Below are 17019 nucleotides of genomic sequence, written 5' to 3' on the forward strand. Positions count from 1 at the left end.
AAGGAGTTCAAGGTACAGTGGGGTTTGTTGGTTCCCTGAGAGTTCCAGCTCTACCTCATTCAGAATTAGAATTTAGAGGCTTAAAGAAAGAGCCCTGGCCTGTGCTGCCCCCTCCTTACATGCTACCACAAGGCATGTAGGCCATGCCTGTAACACCCCTACTCTCTGGCTACAGTGCGGGTGTAGGGCGGACAGGTACCTTTGTTGTCATCGATGCCATGCTGGACATGATGCATACAGAGCGGAAGGTGGACGTGTATGGCTTTGTGAGCCGGATCCGGGCACAGCGCTGCCAGATGGTGCAAACAGATGTGAGTGATTTGCGGGTGAAGCAAGGTGGGGGCATGCCAGGACCAAAACATCTGCCACCTCATGGATTACTCAGTCTCCCAGGTTATTGTGAATGATCATCATACAGTGTGATGAAGGGCCCTGGTAAAATGTGCATTAAGAGAGACATGGAGCACAGAGGGCGTTGTACCTAGGGGAATTGGGAAGGCAGGTGTCATTTGCACTGGGCTCATTTGCACAGGATAAGGAACAGGTCCTGAGGGAAGCAGGCATGCAGCAGCTGAAAGAGCTAGTCCCTGCAGAATTGTGACACAGTTCAGCTATATCCAGCTTATCCTTACTGTTGAGATCAACTCTGTGGTTAGGGCATGGGGCACAGTGCTGGGAGGCAGGCTGGCACAGGTTTTGTGTGTCGCCAGATTTTGATAGTCCCTTCAGACTATCAAATCTTTCCCGTAGAATAGGCAGGAGTTGGATTTGTTTTTCTCTCCAGGCTTTCACTCCAGAAGGTTGCCAGAGTAGGACCCTCTCTCCCAAGCTCAGCACCCCAGGGTGACTCATAAATTTCAAGCCCTGTGTCACTGAATTGGGACAGTTAGAGTGAATTGTTTTATCCCTGCTAGGATCAAAGGAGAAGTGGACTGGAGGGAAATGGGGGTCGGAGGGGGTAGGTCTGCCACCATAGGGATAGTGTTGTGTGTAACTCAGAACTCGGGTACCATCCGGCTTCAGATGCAGTACGTCTTCATATACCAAGCCCTTCTGGAGCATTATCTCTATGGAGATACAGAACTGGAAGTGACCTCTCTAGAAACACATCTGCAGAAAATTTACAACAAAATCCCAGGGACCAGCAACAATGGATTAGAGGAGGAGTTTAAGGTGAGTTGGACCTGAACCACCTTTTCAGATTGAAGGATTCATGTGATGTGGGAAATGTGGGATGCTTGACTCCTTGTAGATTTACCAACAGATGATGAAAACACTTACAAGGTATGTGAGTGGTTAAGGAGGTGGGTCTCTGGCCCTTTGCTCATACCCTGGTCATTCTCAACCCATCCTGCACATTAGAATCACTTGGTTTGTTTTGGGGGTAACAGGCAATGGTAATTTTTTTTTTTATCCTCACCGAGGATGTGATTATTGAATTTAAGAAAGGAAGGGGGGAGAGAGAGAGAAAAACATTGCTGTGAGAGAAATATCCATCAGTTGCCTCCAGGACACACCCCAACTGGGGATCATACCCACAGCCTAGGTGTGTGTCCTGACCAGGAAGCCAACCTGCAAGGGATGACGCTCCAACCACTGAGCCACATGGCTAAAGCAGCAATTATATTTTTTGTTGTTATTGTTAGTCCTCACCCGAGTCAGAAAGTGGTATATATTTGAATAAGGTTTTCTAAAGAGTCAAAGACAGCCTCGGGTGGAACAGCAGGGAGAGGGAAGGTGGACCTCCTGTCAGGCTAAGATCTTTGCTCCATGATCATTAAGTTCCAGCCCAGGGGAATCCAGAAGGGTCCACAGGAGCCTGGAAGGAAGGCAGTTTCCCAAGCACTTTTTTGACTTGTTGACTGAGCTTAAAGACAGAAGAAAGTGTTCCAACAAAGACATGGTGGAAATGAAGGTCAGGGTTATGGTGAGGAGCTGTATGCAGCCAGAATGGCTTAGAGACACAGATTCAGTGACAGGCATAATCTTATCAAGTTCAGTTACTGGGATCAGTAATGTTTTCCCTCCCCTTCCCAATTCAGAAATTAACATCAATCAAAATCCAGAATGACAAGATGCGGACTGGAAACCTTCCAGCCAACATGAAGAAGAACCGGGTTTTACAGATCATTCCATGTAAGAGCCCTCTCCTCACCCCCAAAGCCTTCGCCTCCAACCCTTCCCCTATACCTTTTCCACTTCTCAGGTACTAGTTAATGATCCGCTTGGAGACAAGAATTATGGCATTGCCTCTCGTTGCCCTCAGTTCTTTAATGGCTTCAAAAATAAAAGAGCATGAAAGCCAAAGGGATTCTCCCTCCTGGTCAGAGAACAAACATGTTACTGCCCAGCTAGAATATATCTGCCCAGAGCCTGGGGTCGGGGGGAAAGATGGAAAGAGAGGGAGGAGAGGACAAGTGATATTGAGGAACCACAATCTGCTGTCCTTCCTACAGATGAGTTCAACAGAGTGATCATTCCAGTTAAGAGGGGTGAGGAGAACACAGACTACGTGAACGCATCCTTCATTGACGTAAGTGCTATCTGTGTCCCCAGAGCTCCCAACACTCCATGGAGATTCATCTGCGCCTTGCATTCCCCTCATTCCCCAGGTGTTGGGAAAGTTATCTTTGAATCAATCATCAGTTCAGAACTGATCTCTACCCTAGATCTGTCAGGTTCCAGAGAGCAGAAGATGGGGGGAAGCAGAGGCTATACCAGGGTTATAACTGGAGGAAAAAGTTCACAACACAAACCACAGCCAAAGGCTGAAAACCTCTGATCTTCCCATTCCTACCGGCAAAAGGACAACATCGCCAACCAGGGCCCACTTCTCCCTCCTTCCCTCACCCTCATAGAAAAAGACCAGCTTATCAGACAGAGTTTGGTCCTTGGCCAAAAGGGATCTCTGCCTAAAATGGATTTGCCTCCAAGCAGCCCCATCCCTTCCTAGTAGCCTCTTCTCCACTGGCCCCTCCCTGATTAAACCACCTCACTGCTACCATTGACATGGCCCGTACAGGGCTACCGGCAGAAGGACTCCTACATCGCCAGCCAGGGCCCTCTTCTCCACACAATTGAGGACTTCTGGCGAATGATCTGGGAGTGGAAATCCTGCTCTATCGTGATGCTGACAGAACTGGAGGAGAGAGGCCAGGTGAGCACAAAAAGGTCCTGGGCTGTAGGAAACAGAGGACACATGAAAGCTGGTGGGGTGGGGAGGGGGTTATGGGGTATATTTGGACCTTTTCTTTAACTTAAACTGCCCAAAGAGCCATCTCTAGGCAGTATTGCCCAGCCAGTTGGCATCTGAGCAATCAGGAGCTTCTCTCAGGACTGGAAGAGCAGTGTGGTCTGAGCTTGCATTCAGTTTTCAGACAGCTCACACCCTCTCTTCTCCTGAATACAGCTTGTCCTCCCTACCCACAGCCTAGCTTTGTGCATACTCTCCTCCCACCTCCCCAGGCAGGGCAGGGCTCTCCATCAACAGGATCCCAAGGCGTCTTTAGCCTGGGCCACAATGGGTATAGCCTCTGCGAGCCCCTGGTCCGGATTCCTCAGGCCCATGTTATACCTCCCAAGGAAGGCAGGGAGTCCCTGCCCTTTTGCCTAGAGGAGAGTCATTTTCAATAGATTTGTACACTGAAGTTTCTCTTTTTAAACATTCCAAAGCCTGTACCTTCTCCCCCAAAACCTTGCCTTCCAGCAGCTTAACTCAGCCTTTGAACTAGTGCTACCTCAGTAACAGCTCTCTGCCGTCTCCCACCTCACAGCCACAGGAAGCGCCCTGGAGTTCCATTTGCCTCCGTTGTTCCCCTCTTCTCTCAAGTAGCTGGCTTTAAGTCCACCTGCTTCCTTGTTTGTGTTGTTCTGTCCACATGGAGGGCTAAATTAAATAAATCCTGTAGCCTTCACCTGGCTGAGTAGGATAAGTTCCTGCCATCAGTTCAACATCTGTATTTGTCTTAATGTGGCTTCTCTTTATTCTTTAAATCCTAAAATTTTACCAGGCTTGTTTTCTCTCAGCACACCATACCTGCTTCCCTACAATAACTGTGTCACCTTGAAACTCACTCTGCAGCGCTAACGTAATTCTTTGGTTCTGACCATCTGTAACCACCTGGGGTAGTTGTCCCCATTAGTTGGCCACAGCAGGTCCCCCATTTGCTTTTACTGTTGACCAACTCCCTGCCCTGTTTTAAGAAGGGACTTTCTTGATAGTTTCCCAACTCTGTATCCCTGGGGACCTCCTTCCAGTCTGCCCCTTTTCTTCTCTGTTATGCCTCTTTGCCTAAACTAAGATCTAAAATATCTTAAAGCTGTTAGGTGTGGGACCATAGTACAGTTGACCCTTGAACACAGGGGTTGGGGCCCTGACCCCCCTCACAGTTGAAAGTCCATGTATAACTTTTAACTCTCCAAGCACTTCAGTCATCTCTTGCTACGTTCAGGGGATTGGTTCCAGGAATCGCCATGGATTTCCAACCACAGATTAAAAATACTGTTTTCAGGCCATGGTTGGTAGAATTCACGGGTGTGAAACCTGGGAATACAGAGGACTGACTGTATATTTAATGAAAAACAGGCCCATATTAGTAACCTGTGTAGGTCAAACCTGTGTTGTTCGAGCATCCACAGGATATTTTTCTTGTCATTGTGTGGTTCTAGCTCATACTCTGTTACTGTCAAGCCCGTTTGGATCTTAGCAGTTCTAATAATTCAAAAGCCCCAATCTTCAGTCCTAATAACTGTGTGAAGGCATGTTGGGAGGGAACTGTGGTAGAAAAATTCATTCTAGCCCCAGCTGGTTCAGCTCAGTGTATAGAGCGTCAGTCTGCAGACTGAAGGGTCCTAGGTTCGATTCCAATCAAGGGCACATGCCCGGGTTGCAGGCTTGATCCCCAGTAGGGGGCGTGCAGGAGGCAGCCGATCAATGATTTTCTCTCATCATTGATGTTACTATCTCTCTCTCCCTCTCCCTGCCTCTCTGAAATCAATAAAAGGATATTTTTTAAAAAAAGAAAGAAAGAAAAAGAAAAATTCATTCTAGCTCTGGGCAGTGTGGCTCAGTTGGCTGGGCATTCTCCTGTGCATCGAAAGGTTACCAATTGGATTCCCGGTCAGGGCACATGCCCAGGTTGCGGGATTGATCCCCAGTAGGGCACATGCAGGAAGCAGCCAATTGATGTTTCTCTCTCTCCTTTTCCCTTCCCCTTTCTCTGAAATCAATTTAAAAATAAAATTCAATTTAAAAAAAGACAAAGAGGGGGAAAAAGAGAATAATAAAATAAAGTAGAAACTTATTCTACCCGCCAGAGCCCTAAAAAACAGTAGAATCTATGCAAATGATCCTTATTAGGATTAACTGAAGAGTGGGGCTCACCCCAAGGCCACCCCTGGCTCCTAGTGGGCCCACGTATAATAGCACTGGTCTGTGGCATTTATTTGATCCACCACTTTACTAATCCTTACCCGAGGATATGTTTATTTTTTTATTGATTTTTAGGGAGAGAAACATCAATATGAGAGAAACATCGATTGGTTGCCTCCTGTATGCACCCCATCGGAAATCAGATTGCAACTTTTTGGTGAACAGGACAGTGTTCCAACCAACTGAGCCCCTCATCCAGGGCCAATAATCCTGTGTTTTAAAATAAGCTCATTATTATGTATAAAGGGGGTAGTGAATGATCACAAATATAAAAGGCAAGAAAGTGTACTAAAATTTACTTTTTTTCTTTGAGAGTCAGAAAGCTTTAACTATCAGTGGTATTTATTTTTCTACTTAATTTCCCCAAATCTTTTATAATGAACATAGAACACATTTATGGTTGAGGATTTTTTTTAAAATGTGTTTTTATTCATTTTTTTAAATCCTCACCCAAGGATATTTTTTCCATTGATTTTTAGAGAGAGTGGAATGGAGAGGGAGAGACAGAAGCACCAATGTGAGGGAGACACATCGATTGGTTGCCTCCCACATGCCTCCAACCAGGGCCGGGAGCTTGCAACCAAGGTATATGCCCTTGACTGGAATTGAACCCTTCAGTCCAGAGGCTGATGGTAGGGGTTATTAAGGATTTTTAAATTGCCAGTAATGAAGTATCTAAGATACTCCCCCAAATGCTCTAAAGAAATGAACAGGATTTTGTTTTATTTATGTATTTATTAGAGGCCCAGAGCATGAAATTCGTGCACGGATGGGGTCCCTAGCGGCTGCCAGCCGGGGCCTCCCTTCCCCAGGTGCTGGCTGCTGGCTGGGGCCTTCCTTCATTCCGTGCTGCCCCGTGGTGGTCAGCGCACATCATAGCGAGTGATCGAACTTCCGGTTGGTCGAACTCCTGAGGGGACACTTTGCATATTAGGCTTTTATATATAGACTAGAGGCCCGGTGCACAAAAATTTGTGCACTCGGGGGGGGGGGTGTCCCTCAGCCCGGCCTGTGCCCTCTAGCAGTCTAGGACCCCTCGGGAGATAACGACCTGCTGGCTTAGGCCCGCTCCCAGGTGGCAGAGGGCAGGCCCAATCCCTAGGTGCAGCCCCTGGTCGGGCTCAGAGTAAGGCCGATTGGGGAGTTGGGGCGCCGCCCCCTGTCATGCACAGAGCAGGGCGGATTGGGAGGTTGTGATGCCACCCTCAGTAACGCTCAGGGTAGGGCCGATTGTGGGGTTGGGGCACCGCCCCCTGTCACACTCAAGGCAGGGTCAATGGGGAGGTTGCGACACCACCCCCTGTCATGCACAGAGCAGGGCCAATCGGGGTTGGGGCACTGCCCCCTGTCACTCACAGAGCAGGGCCCATCAGGGGGGTTGGGGCTCCGTACCCTGTCACGCACAGAGCAGTGTCAATCAGGGGGTTGGGGAGCTCCCCCCTGTCACTCACAGAGTAGGGCCGATAGGGGAGTTGGGGCACCGCCCCCTGTCACACACAGAGCAGGGCGGATCAGGGGGTTGGGGCGCCGCCCTCTATCACCCACAGAGCAGGGCCGATCAGGGGGTTGGGGCGCCGCCACTGTCACACTCAGGGCAGGGCCAATGGGGAGGTTATGGCTCTACCCCATCACACACAGAGCAGGGCCCATGGGGGGTGGGCGGAGGGTGTTGGGGCGCCGCCCTCTATCACCCACAGAGCAGGGCTGATCAGGGGGTTGGGGCACCGCCACTCTCACACTCAGGGCAGGGCCGACGGGGAGGTTATGGCTCTACCCCGTCACACACACAGCAGGGCCCGTGGGGGCGGGTTGGGGCGCCGCACCCTGTCACACACAGAGCCACAGGGCGATCAGGGGGTTGGGGAGCTCCCCCCTATCAGGCACAGAGCAGGGACAATCAGGGGGCTGGGGCGCTGCCCCGTCACACACAGAGCAGGGCCTATCAGGGGGTTGGGGCGCCGCAGCCTGTCACACACAGAGCCGCAGGGCGATCAGCGAGTTTGGGCACTGCCCCCTTTCATGCTGATCCCGGTGCCAGGAGGCCTCACGGCTCCGCTGATCCTGGTGCTGGGAGGCATATTACCCTTTTACTATATAGGGTAGAGGCCTGGTGCATGGGTGGGGGCTGGCTGGTTTGCCCTGAAGGGTGTCCTGGATCAGGGTGGGGGTCCCCACTGGGGTGCCTGGCCAGCCTGGGTGAGGGGATGATGGCTGTTTGCAGCTGGTCACACACCCTTCAGGGTGGGGGTCCCCACTGGGGTGCCTGGCCAGTCTGGGTGAGGGGCTGAGGGCTGTTTTCAGGCTGGCGGGTGACTAAAGCTCCCAACTGCTCCTTTTTATTATTATTATTTTTTATTCTGGGCCAGTTTTAGCTCTGACTCCAGCTCTGAGGCCTCTGCTGCTGAAAGCAGATATCTGGTTGGTTTGGGTTCTATAATCGAAACACTGTATCAACTCTAGCTCTGAGATCCCGGCTCGCTGAAAGCAGGTTTCTGGAGTTTTGTTTAGCTTCTATATTTGTAACTATGTTTCAGACTGCAAGCTCAGAGGCCGGCAAGGCAGGTGGGGAAGGTTGGTTTCGTCCGTCACTGAAGCAAGCAAGCCTCATGTTAGTTTCAAGCTGCCTGGCTGCCGGCCGCCATCTTGGCTGGCAGTTAATTTGCATATCGCCCTGATTAGCCAATGGGAAGGGTAGCGGACGTACGCTAATTACCATGTTTCTCTTTTATTAGATAGGATACCTTGGGTTGTTCTATAGACATTGAACAAATTCATTTATCAGATACTTACTGAGACCTAACATAGGCAGGCATTGTGAAAGGTGCTGGGAATACAAAGATGAAGAGAAGCAGCCCCAGCCCACAAGAAGCTGTAGAGGGAACTGAGTTGGGTATAAAAAAAAGAACAACACAACAGACGGTAGTCCTGGCCTGTATGGTTCAGTTGGTTGGGTATTGTCCTGTCCACTGAAAGATTTCGGGCTTAATCCCCAGTAGAGGGCATGCAGGAGGCAGTCATCAGTGTTGCCCTCTCATCTCTCTCATCTCTCTCTCTCTCTCTCTCTCTCTTTTCCCCCCTCTCTCCCTCTCTCTCTCCCTCCCTCCCTCCCTCTCCCCCTCTCCTTCTCCCTCTCTCCCTCCCTCTCCCCCTCTCCTTCTCCCTCCCTCCTTCCCTCCTTTCCCCCCTTCCCCTCTCTCTAAAAGTCAATAAAAAAATCTTTAAAGTAAAAAACAGACAGCAAACCATCTTCTCACTAGCAAGGACAGACATGCAAGTGCTAGCAACTTTAAGGTACCGTTGCAGATGAAAGAAAGAAATAAAAAGAAGAATGACGGCATATTGTGGACTGGGCTGTGGTAAAGCACCATGGCTAGGCAAGGGTGATATAATTGGGTTCGGTTTTTCTGGATTAGCAGTCTGGCATGTAAACAGCTATAAGATATGGGAACGCTCCAAGGAAACAAAGGGAGGGGAGAAGTTGGAACAAAGATATTCACTCCTCCTTACCCTCCACCCTGCCACTGAGTGTTGGATGCCCCTATGGGGTGATGGTCGAGTTTTTCTAGGACTCTATCAGTGTTGCAAAGTACACCGTAAGTAACACCAAATGCTTAATTGATTATCTCTGGTAGTGGAAATAAGTTGTTAAATATAGATGTCCTGGAGTAATGTTAAGTAACGTTATGACCCTCTGAGTTTTCAATACTTTGGGGATGGTGTGTATTGGGTAACAGGTAGCTGTGCTGGGAAGAGGGCAGGCAGTTCATGGGGCAGCCCCGCCTCTTCCACACATGGTGTTATGAGCCCCTTACACTCTCATTTGTCCTTCCAGGAGAAGTGTGCCCAATACTGGCCCTCAGATGGACTGGTGTCCTATGGAGACATCACAGTGGAGCTGAAGAAGGAGGAGGAATGTGAGAGCTACACCGTCAGAGACCTCCTGGTCACCAACACCAGGGTAAGATGGCTGGTGGATGAGGCTTCTCCCACAGGGAAACCTGGGTGCCCCTACCTCTCTGATGACCCTTCCTCCAAAGGAGAACAAGAGCAGGCAGATCCGGCAGTTCCACTTCCATGGTTGGCCTGAAGTGGGCATCCCCAGCGATGGGAAGGGCATGATCAACATCATCGCAGCCGTGCAGAAGCAGCAGCAGCAGTCAGGGAACCACCCTATCACCGTGCACTGCAGGTACCGCTTACCCCAGCCCTCAGAGGGAGAGAAAAAAAGTGATGAGAAGCAGGCCAGTTGGAGGCAATCATAAGCATGGATCAGACAGTGAGGATGGGTGGACGAGAACAGTTTGTTGGTGAGCACATGGCAATCAATTTCCATGACCCTAGGACTGGGCCATATGATAGGAGAGGATCCTGGTGTTTGAACTTCGCACATTATGTGTCGGGGAACCTGGCCTCCTTGTGAAACACAGGAATGAGAAAAGCAATTATTGAAGACAGTTTGGAGAAAAATGAACAAGACTAAGAACATAGTTGTGAAAGAGAAGAGGAGTCAGGGTGTCTCCCAGGTTTGAGACAGGGTTACTGGTAATGGTGTCACAGAAGAAAGATGGTAAAAGGGGTCTCATTGCGGGAGGGAGGGGAAGGTGAATTTTCTTTGGAGCATGTTCGCGATTACATTTTAGAAAAAATATTTACCATGAGTTTGTAACTAGGAAAAATATCTATTTTAAAGGGAAAGGAAGAATATATTAAAAATTTCTACAGCCCTAGCCAGTTTGAATAGAGCAGCGGTTCTCAACCTGTGGGTCGCGAGCCCTTTGGGGGTCGAACAACCCTTTCATAGGGGTCACCTAAGACCATCAGAAAATACATATATAATTACATATTGTTTTTGTGATTAATCACTATGCTTTAATTATGTTCAATTTGTAACAATGAAAATACATCCTGCATATCAGATATTTACATTACGATTCATAACAGTAGCAAAATTACAGTTATGAAGTAGCAACGAAAATAATTTTATGGTTGGGGGTCACCACAACATGAGGAACTGTATTAAAGGATCGTGGCATTAGGAAGGTTGAGAACCACTGGAATAGAGCATTGCCCTTGGACTGAAGGGTCCAGGGTTCAATTCCATTCAAGGGTACGTACCTAGGTTGCAGGCTCAATCCCTGGCCCTGGTTGGGGCATGTGCAGGAGGCAACCAATCGATGTTTCTCTCTCTCTCTCTTTCCCCCTCCCTTCCACTTTCTCTAAAAAGCAATTGAAAACATCCTCACGTGAGGATTAACAAAAAAAAGAAAAGAGTAAGTTAATTTAATAAAAAATTCCTGCAAATTAGTTTGAAAATAGATAAAGGAGCAAAGGAACTTCTAGGAATGTATCCAGTAAATGTTCTTCAAGTGGCCAAAATGAAATAATTACAAGGATTTGAACCACTGCTTCTAATAGTAAAATATTATAAATAATGTAAACATATATTAATAAGGGACTGATTCAGTAAGCTCTGATATGTCTCATACTACAGAGCTGTAAAAAATTGATGAGGAATCTGTTTATAGACTGGTATGGAATAATCCTCTAGATTTATTTTTGGTGAGAAAAGTAGTGGGAGACAGGAAAAGAATATGTATATGTTTATGTTGGTTTAAGCATAAAATACCTCTGCAAGGACACACAAGGACCTGATGACATTGCTTGTTTCCCAGGAGGTAATTTGAAGGGCAGAGAAATGAAGTAGGAAGGAGAGTTTTGGACCTTTTTGAAATTTGAACTATGCTAATTAATATCTGTACAAAAATAAATCATTTTAAAAGGTGAAGAGGAAAAAGGCAAAGTACATTAACTAATACTAACGAATAGTAAACATGGAATGATGCTAGACCTTCCTCAGAATATGAGAAATGGGAATGAAAACAATGAAACATGGCTCTTGCCCATTGGACCGGCAAAAGTAAAAGGATTCAGTGGCCTAGAGACTTCCTGCCCATACTTTTTATCCCTTGGTCACCCTTGCTCTTCACCCTTGGTCACCCTCTCTTAGGACATCCCAGATTCTCTAGCTACCATACCTGCACCATGCAGGTGAATGTGGCCGAAGAAAAGCACTGTGTTATGGGCCTCATTTTACATTTCTGACCCCTGACCTCGTGGTTGGCCCTTAGTGCTTCCCTGCAGTCCTGTGCATCTCCCAGTCTCCTAGACCAGAGCTAGGCAAGTAGGGCCCATCACCAAATCCAGCCTGCCACCTGGTTTCGTGTGAGCCTGCAAGCTAAGAACTGTTTTTATATTTTTAAGTGGTTTTTTAAAAATCAAAGACTATTATTTCATGGCATGAAAATTACATAAAATTCAAGGTTTATTGGAACACAACTATGCTCATGTGTTTGTATTGGTCGTGGCAACTCTCATGCTCCAGTGGTAGATCTGAGGTCTTAGTGGAGCCCTCCTCATCGCACAGTGCTGCTCAGCACACAATAAGTTACAATTGCCCCGTTATTACTCAGTTTTATCTCTTCCCAGAAAAACCTAAAATATTTCTATCTGGCCCTTTATAGAAAAACTTGCCAGCCTTTTTCCCAGATGATTATTTCATGCCTCCTTTCAAATCTCAAACCTCCAGCACCTCTCCCATCCTCATATTTAAAAGGTGACTGTGTTTTCTATCTAAGAAAAGAGAAGCAATCAGAGAGAACTTCCACATACTCCCACCACCACAGCTCATCATCTACCTGTGCTGGTGCTGTGGACCCTGCAGCCCTCCTGTTCAGTGGATGAGTTGTCTGACCTCTCTGAAGGCAGCTACGTTAATCATCTCTTGTTGTGTAATATTACCACAAACTTAACATCTGAGAACAACACACATTTATCTCTCAGTCTCTGTGATCAGGATTCTGACATGTCTCAGCTGAGTCTTGTGCTTCAGGGTCTCACAAGGTTACAATCAAGGTGCTGGCCAGGGCTGTGGACCCACCTGAGGCTCAGACAGGGAAGGATCCACCTCCAAGCGTGCTTGGTTGTTGGTAGCATTCAGTTCCTTGTAGGTGCTGGACTGGAAGCCTCTTGTTTGAAGTTTCTTGCAACATGGACCTCAGTATGGGTGCTTGTTTCTTCTAAGCCAGCAAAGGAGAGAGCATCTTGCAAAACAGGCATTAGGATCTCATGTAACATAATCATGTATATGTAATTGTATACATGCTATCACTTGCTCTTTCTGTTGGTTAGTAGCATATCACAGGTCCCTCCCACACTCAAGGGAGTGGGATCACACAAGGGCATGAACACCAGACAGGCCACACTAGAGCTTGTCTGCACCCTGACCCTCCACTTAGATATCAGTTCTGTCTCCTTTTATCTCCTCAGGGACATGACTTCACTATGCTACATGATCTTCTCAAATAACTACCTACATAACTACATCTTCATACAAATTTGCTATAATTTCTCCCATCTTAATATTTTTTAAAAAAACTCTGCCTCCAATTCTCCCCCAGCTACTCCTCTATTTCTCTGTTTTCCTTAATATTAATGGTTCTTAAAAGCTTTGTTCATACTTACTCTCCAACTAGTCTCCTCCCTTTCTCTCTTGATTCCATTCCAATTACAAACACACACACACACTCATACTCCATTGTAGCTGCCCCTGGGAGGGGCACCTGTGACCTTTCCCAGGTCACAGTCTCATTATCCTTCACCTTCATCAGTACAGTGGGGCCTTGACTTACGAGTTTGATTCGTTCTGAGACCAAGCTCGTTAAGGAGCTCGTTAACTCAAATTACTCTGTCAACTCAAAGCAAAAAATCGGTGGAGAGACAGCTGGTATCTCAAAAAACTCGTTAGTCGGGACACTCGTAAGTCAAGGCCCCACTGTATTGGACAGTTGATCGCTCACGTCTCTATGGAATGCTTTCAGCATAGCTTCTCTCCTGCAGCCCTCCTGTTCAGTTTTTGTCGTCATCAGCTGTTCCTTCTCTGTCGCCTTTGCCCATTCCTTTCCATCTGTGGTCTGGGCCCTAGTCCTTGGACCTCTTCTATGTCAACTAACAGTCACTACCCTAGGTGAGCCCGTCTGAGTCTCCTGGCTTTGATACCAGCATCCAAATCTTTTTTTTAAATCCTCACTCAGTATTTTTTCCATTGATTTTTAGAGAGAGTGGAAGGAAGAGGAAGAGTCAGGGACACATCAGTTGGTTGCCTCCCGAATGCCCCTGACCAGGGCAGGGAGCCTGCAACTGAGGTATGTGCCCTTGATTAGAACCGAACCTGGGATCCTTCAGCCCATAGGCCAGCAATCTATCCCGAGCCAAATGGGCTAGGGCAGCACCCAAATCTTTATATATATATATGCACGCACACACACACACAAATACACACATATATATATGATTTCAGAGAGGAAGAGAAAGGGAAAGAGAGAAACATCAATGATGAGAAAGAAATACCCCACACTGGGGATTGAGCCCGCAACCCAAGCACGTGCCCTTCACCGGAATCAAACCCGGGACCCTTCAGTCTGCAGGCGGACGTTCTATCCACTGAGCCAAACAGGCTAGTGCAGCACCCAAATCTTCATCACCAGTTCAACCTCTCCCCTAAACTTCATATTCATATATCTTAACCTCAGCAGTTCCACTTGAGCATTTCAGTTTAAAGGGTTTCAGTCAGAACAGATACTTCTTTCTAAGCCTACTGTTGCCATAACCTTCTCCAAATCAGTAAGTGGCATTTCAGTCACCACTCAACTCAAGTGAGATGCCTTAAAGTCTTCCTGTTCTCCTCTTTTTTTCTCATACATGTTCATCGAATGCTCTACCTTGCTCTACATGCAAAATAATTTCAGAACCAAGTGTTCTCACTCCCTCCACCAGGACCTCTCTGTCCAAGCCACATCCCCTTTTCCCAGTAATTATACTGGCCTCACTGCTTTTCCTGTTTCCACCCTTTCCCCAGCTCTCCCCACCCTTCCTAGAACTCTTGTTTCTCTTTTTCCTTCCTGTGCTGCGTATCTTACCATCTGGGGATACTGCTGCCCACCACAGTCCCTACCACACAGCAGGCACTCAGTAGGGTCTGGTGAGTGAATCAACTGGTAACATTAAACAGGGTGGACAGTGTCATGGCGAGAATTTGGATTCCTAGGATTTAGGAAGAAAATGAGAGGCGTGGAAAAGAATCAGCACACACATACTAGTGCAGAGGCAGGTGTGCCAGGGGAAAGAGGATGAGAACTCTAACATGAGTGAGCAGCAGGTCAGGGCAGTCCAGGCTTGTTTGTAGGTAGACACCAAAGGCTCAGTGCTGTCCCATAGGCTAGTCCCTCACCAGGCAAAGTAGGCGGTGCAGGGAGGGCAGCAGGGGTGCACCTGCCTCCCCAGAGCTATGTGAGCAGGGGCTTATGTGGTGAGGAGCAGACGGGCCTCCTGCTCCACCCCCAGCACCAACTTCAGCCTTTATCCACTCACTGCCACCTTCACTCACCTTGTCAGCTCAGAGGGTTGGTGTATTGTTTGTCTTCTCTATTACAGTGCGGGGGCAGGACGGACAGGGACCTTCTGTGCCCTAAGCACAGTCCTGGAACGGGTGAAAGCGGAGGGGATTCTGGATGTCTTCCAAACTGTCAAGAGCCTGCGGCTGCAGAGGCCACACATGGTCCAGACACTGGTATGCTGCCGTGTGTGTCCACACCCCCTGTAGCCCTTCTTCATCAGGGCAGCTCAGGGGGGGGCTCTTCCTAGTTGTCAGAGCCTATATAATTGCAGACCCGTTCTTCCCTTCCCCAGGGTGCCCCAGACAGAACAAGCCCTGTCGCCAGTAACTCTCTTCCTGGTGCACCCCTGCCTGGCCTGGGCAGGGCACCCCATGGGCTTGTCACACTTCTCCATGAGTCCGGGGAAGGGAAGACTCAGGAGTGCCTCCTCTCTTCCGCTCAGGCTCCCTGTGAAGAGGTCTGGCTCCTGACAGTCTGACCAGTAACCACTGAGTATGGGGAAAATAAATTTTAAGATATTTGGGAGTTAATGAGGTGCCTCAAGCCTGACAGGCATAGTGAGATGTGGGCCACACAGCCATCTCCCCACCAGCTCTACCAAACTAGCACACATCTGACCGCTTCTTCTCTGGTCGCCTCCATCTGTAGATGAGCTGCCCTCACCCAGAAGGGGATGCTGTCAGAACTCGGGCAGGAACCGCGTGTATGTTCTCATCAGTAACCCTGGCTTCCCCCTTTCGCTCTCCAGGAACAGTACGAGTTCTGCTACAAGGTGGTGCAGGAATATATCGATGCATTCTCAGATTATGCCAACTTCAAGTAAGGTGATGAGACCGTGGACAGGAGCATTGCCTTTAATATTTTGTAATATTCTGTTTGTTAATATACCCAAAATTGTGTATATATCTTATAACTGTTTTAGAAATTGGTACATAGGCTTCTATTACTTATTAGGTGGAAATTTTATATGTAAATGTGATAGCACTGATATTCCTTTTTCCAATGTTTTATTGGGGAATTAAATAGTGTGATGTTTGGACTGATATTGTGAAATTCTCTGCCTGGAAGTTGGGCTGAATTGTTCTGTATTTTACACATCTTTTCCTAAAGAAGAAACACGAAACCCTTTCCAGGTAGCTTGGCATCAACTAAGACAAAAGCACAAAGCTCTCAGAGCTCTTGAGGAAATTGGTTGTCCCCCTCTACGCAGCCTCTTCTCCCACCACCCACATCCATCATGGGAGTAAGGGAACCAGAGTGGTACCTCTGTCACCACACAAGGGATTATCAGGTAATAAAAGCTTTGCCTCCCTGAGGAAACGTCTCTCCCTTTGTCTGGGGTGGGGCAGCCATACCAGAGCGGGGGCTCTCCTGGGCCACTCCTGACCCTGCTGGTACTGTTTGGTCTCAGCTGGCCCCAGAGAGGCCAGTCCTCCTGACTCCTCCTTTCCAATAAGTGCAGCCCCTCCAGCACTTGGCTACATGCCAAGGACCCACCTTCCCTTCCCAGCCCATCTTTGGTGCAGTGGTCCCAGCCAGCCTGGCACTCTGGGAAGATAGCCAAGGGCATTGAGGAGAGAGGAAGTGGCTCGGGGCTAAGGCCAGTCTGACCTCTCTGGTGCTTTGTTACAAAACTACCTGGATTGTGTCACTCTGCCCAGAATAAGTCTTTATTCTCACACTTACTGTGTAAATAGCTTCAATTTTCTTTCACATCTGTCCTCGTTTCCAGGACTTTTATGTGGAAGTGCCTCAGATTCTGGATGGTGGGAGTCTTAGATTCCAACTTGATTTTGAGCTGAATATTAGGTCATAGTGTTTAACTTTTGTGTCTCAAATAAGGTGGATGTTCATTTATTTCTCATGTAATTGTCTGCCCAGTCCAGAGGCTCAGTATCCTCCCATCTCGTGGTTCCAGTGTCCCTTAGGGTGTTATTCTTTTCTTCATGGTTGGAGCTGGATCACTGTCTTTTCCCATGGAGAACGAAAAACAGTGGAAAGCAAGCAACTTCATTTTTAAGGACATGAAGCAAAATTTGCACTTTTCATTCTCATACATATCCCATTGGTTAAAACCTAGTCATAAGGCCACACCTAGCTACAGTGAGGCTGGGAAATGTAGTCTTTGGGAGCACA

The 17019-nt window shown here is 47.9% G+C and overlaps 1 protein-coding gene across 10 annotated transcripts in view; it reads left to right on the forward strand.

The window, feature by feature from the left end:
• PTPRA (protein tyrosine phosphatase receptor type A) overlaps positions 1 to 15928 on the forward strand; it is a 138084-nt gene extending 122156 nt beyond the window's left edge. For 8 of the 10 annotated variants that reach the window (XM_036323327.1, XM_036323333.1, XM_036323325.1 and 5 more), the window contains 8 exons: positions 176 to 311; positions 1024 to 1173; positions 2043 to 2136; positions 2457 to 2533; positions 3023 to 3157; positions 9264 to 9389; positions 9469 to 9620; positions 15632 to 15928. In XM_036323327.1, the coding sequence (XP_036179220.1) occupies positions 176 to 311; positions 1024 to 1173; positions 2043 to 2136; positions 2457 to 2533; positions 3023 to 3157; positions 9264 to 9389; positions 9469 to 9620; positions 15632 to 15905 (1144 nt within the window). In that variant the 3' untranslated portion in view covers positions 15906 to 15928. Of the gene's footprint in view, positions 1 to 175; positions 312 to 1023; positions 1174 to 2042; positions 2137 to 2456; positions 2534 to 3022; positions 3158 to 9263; positions 9390 to 9468; positions 9621 to 14920; positions 15057 to 15631 lie in introns of all 10 variants that reach the window. The other 2 variants (XM_036323329.1, XM_036323330.1) reach the window with 1 other exon arrangement.
• The last annotated feature ends 1091 nt before the right edge of the window (positions 15929 to 17019 follow it).

The sequence above is a fragment of the Myotis myotis genome, unplaced genomic scaffold, assembly GCF_014108235.1.
Source record: "Myotis myotis isolate mMyoMyo1 unplaced genomic scaffold, mMyoMyo1.p scaffold_m19_p_9, whole genome shotgun sequence".
Taxonomy (NCBI): Eukaryota; Metazoa; Chordata; class Mammalia; order Chiroptera; family Vespertilionidae; genus Myotis; species Myotis myotis.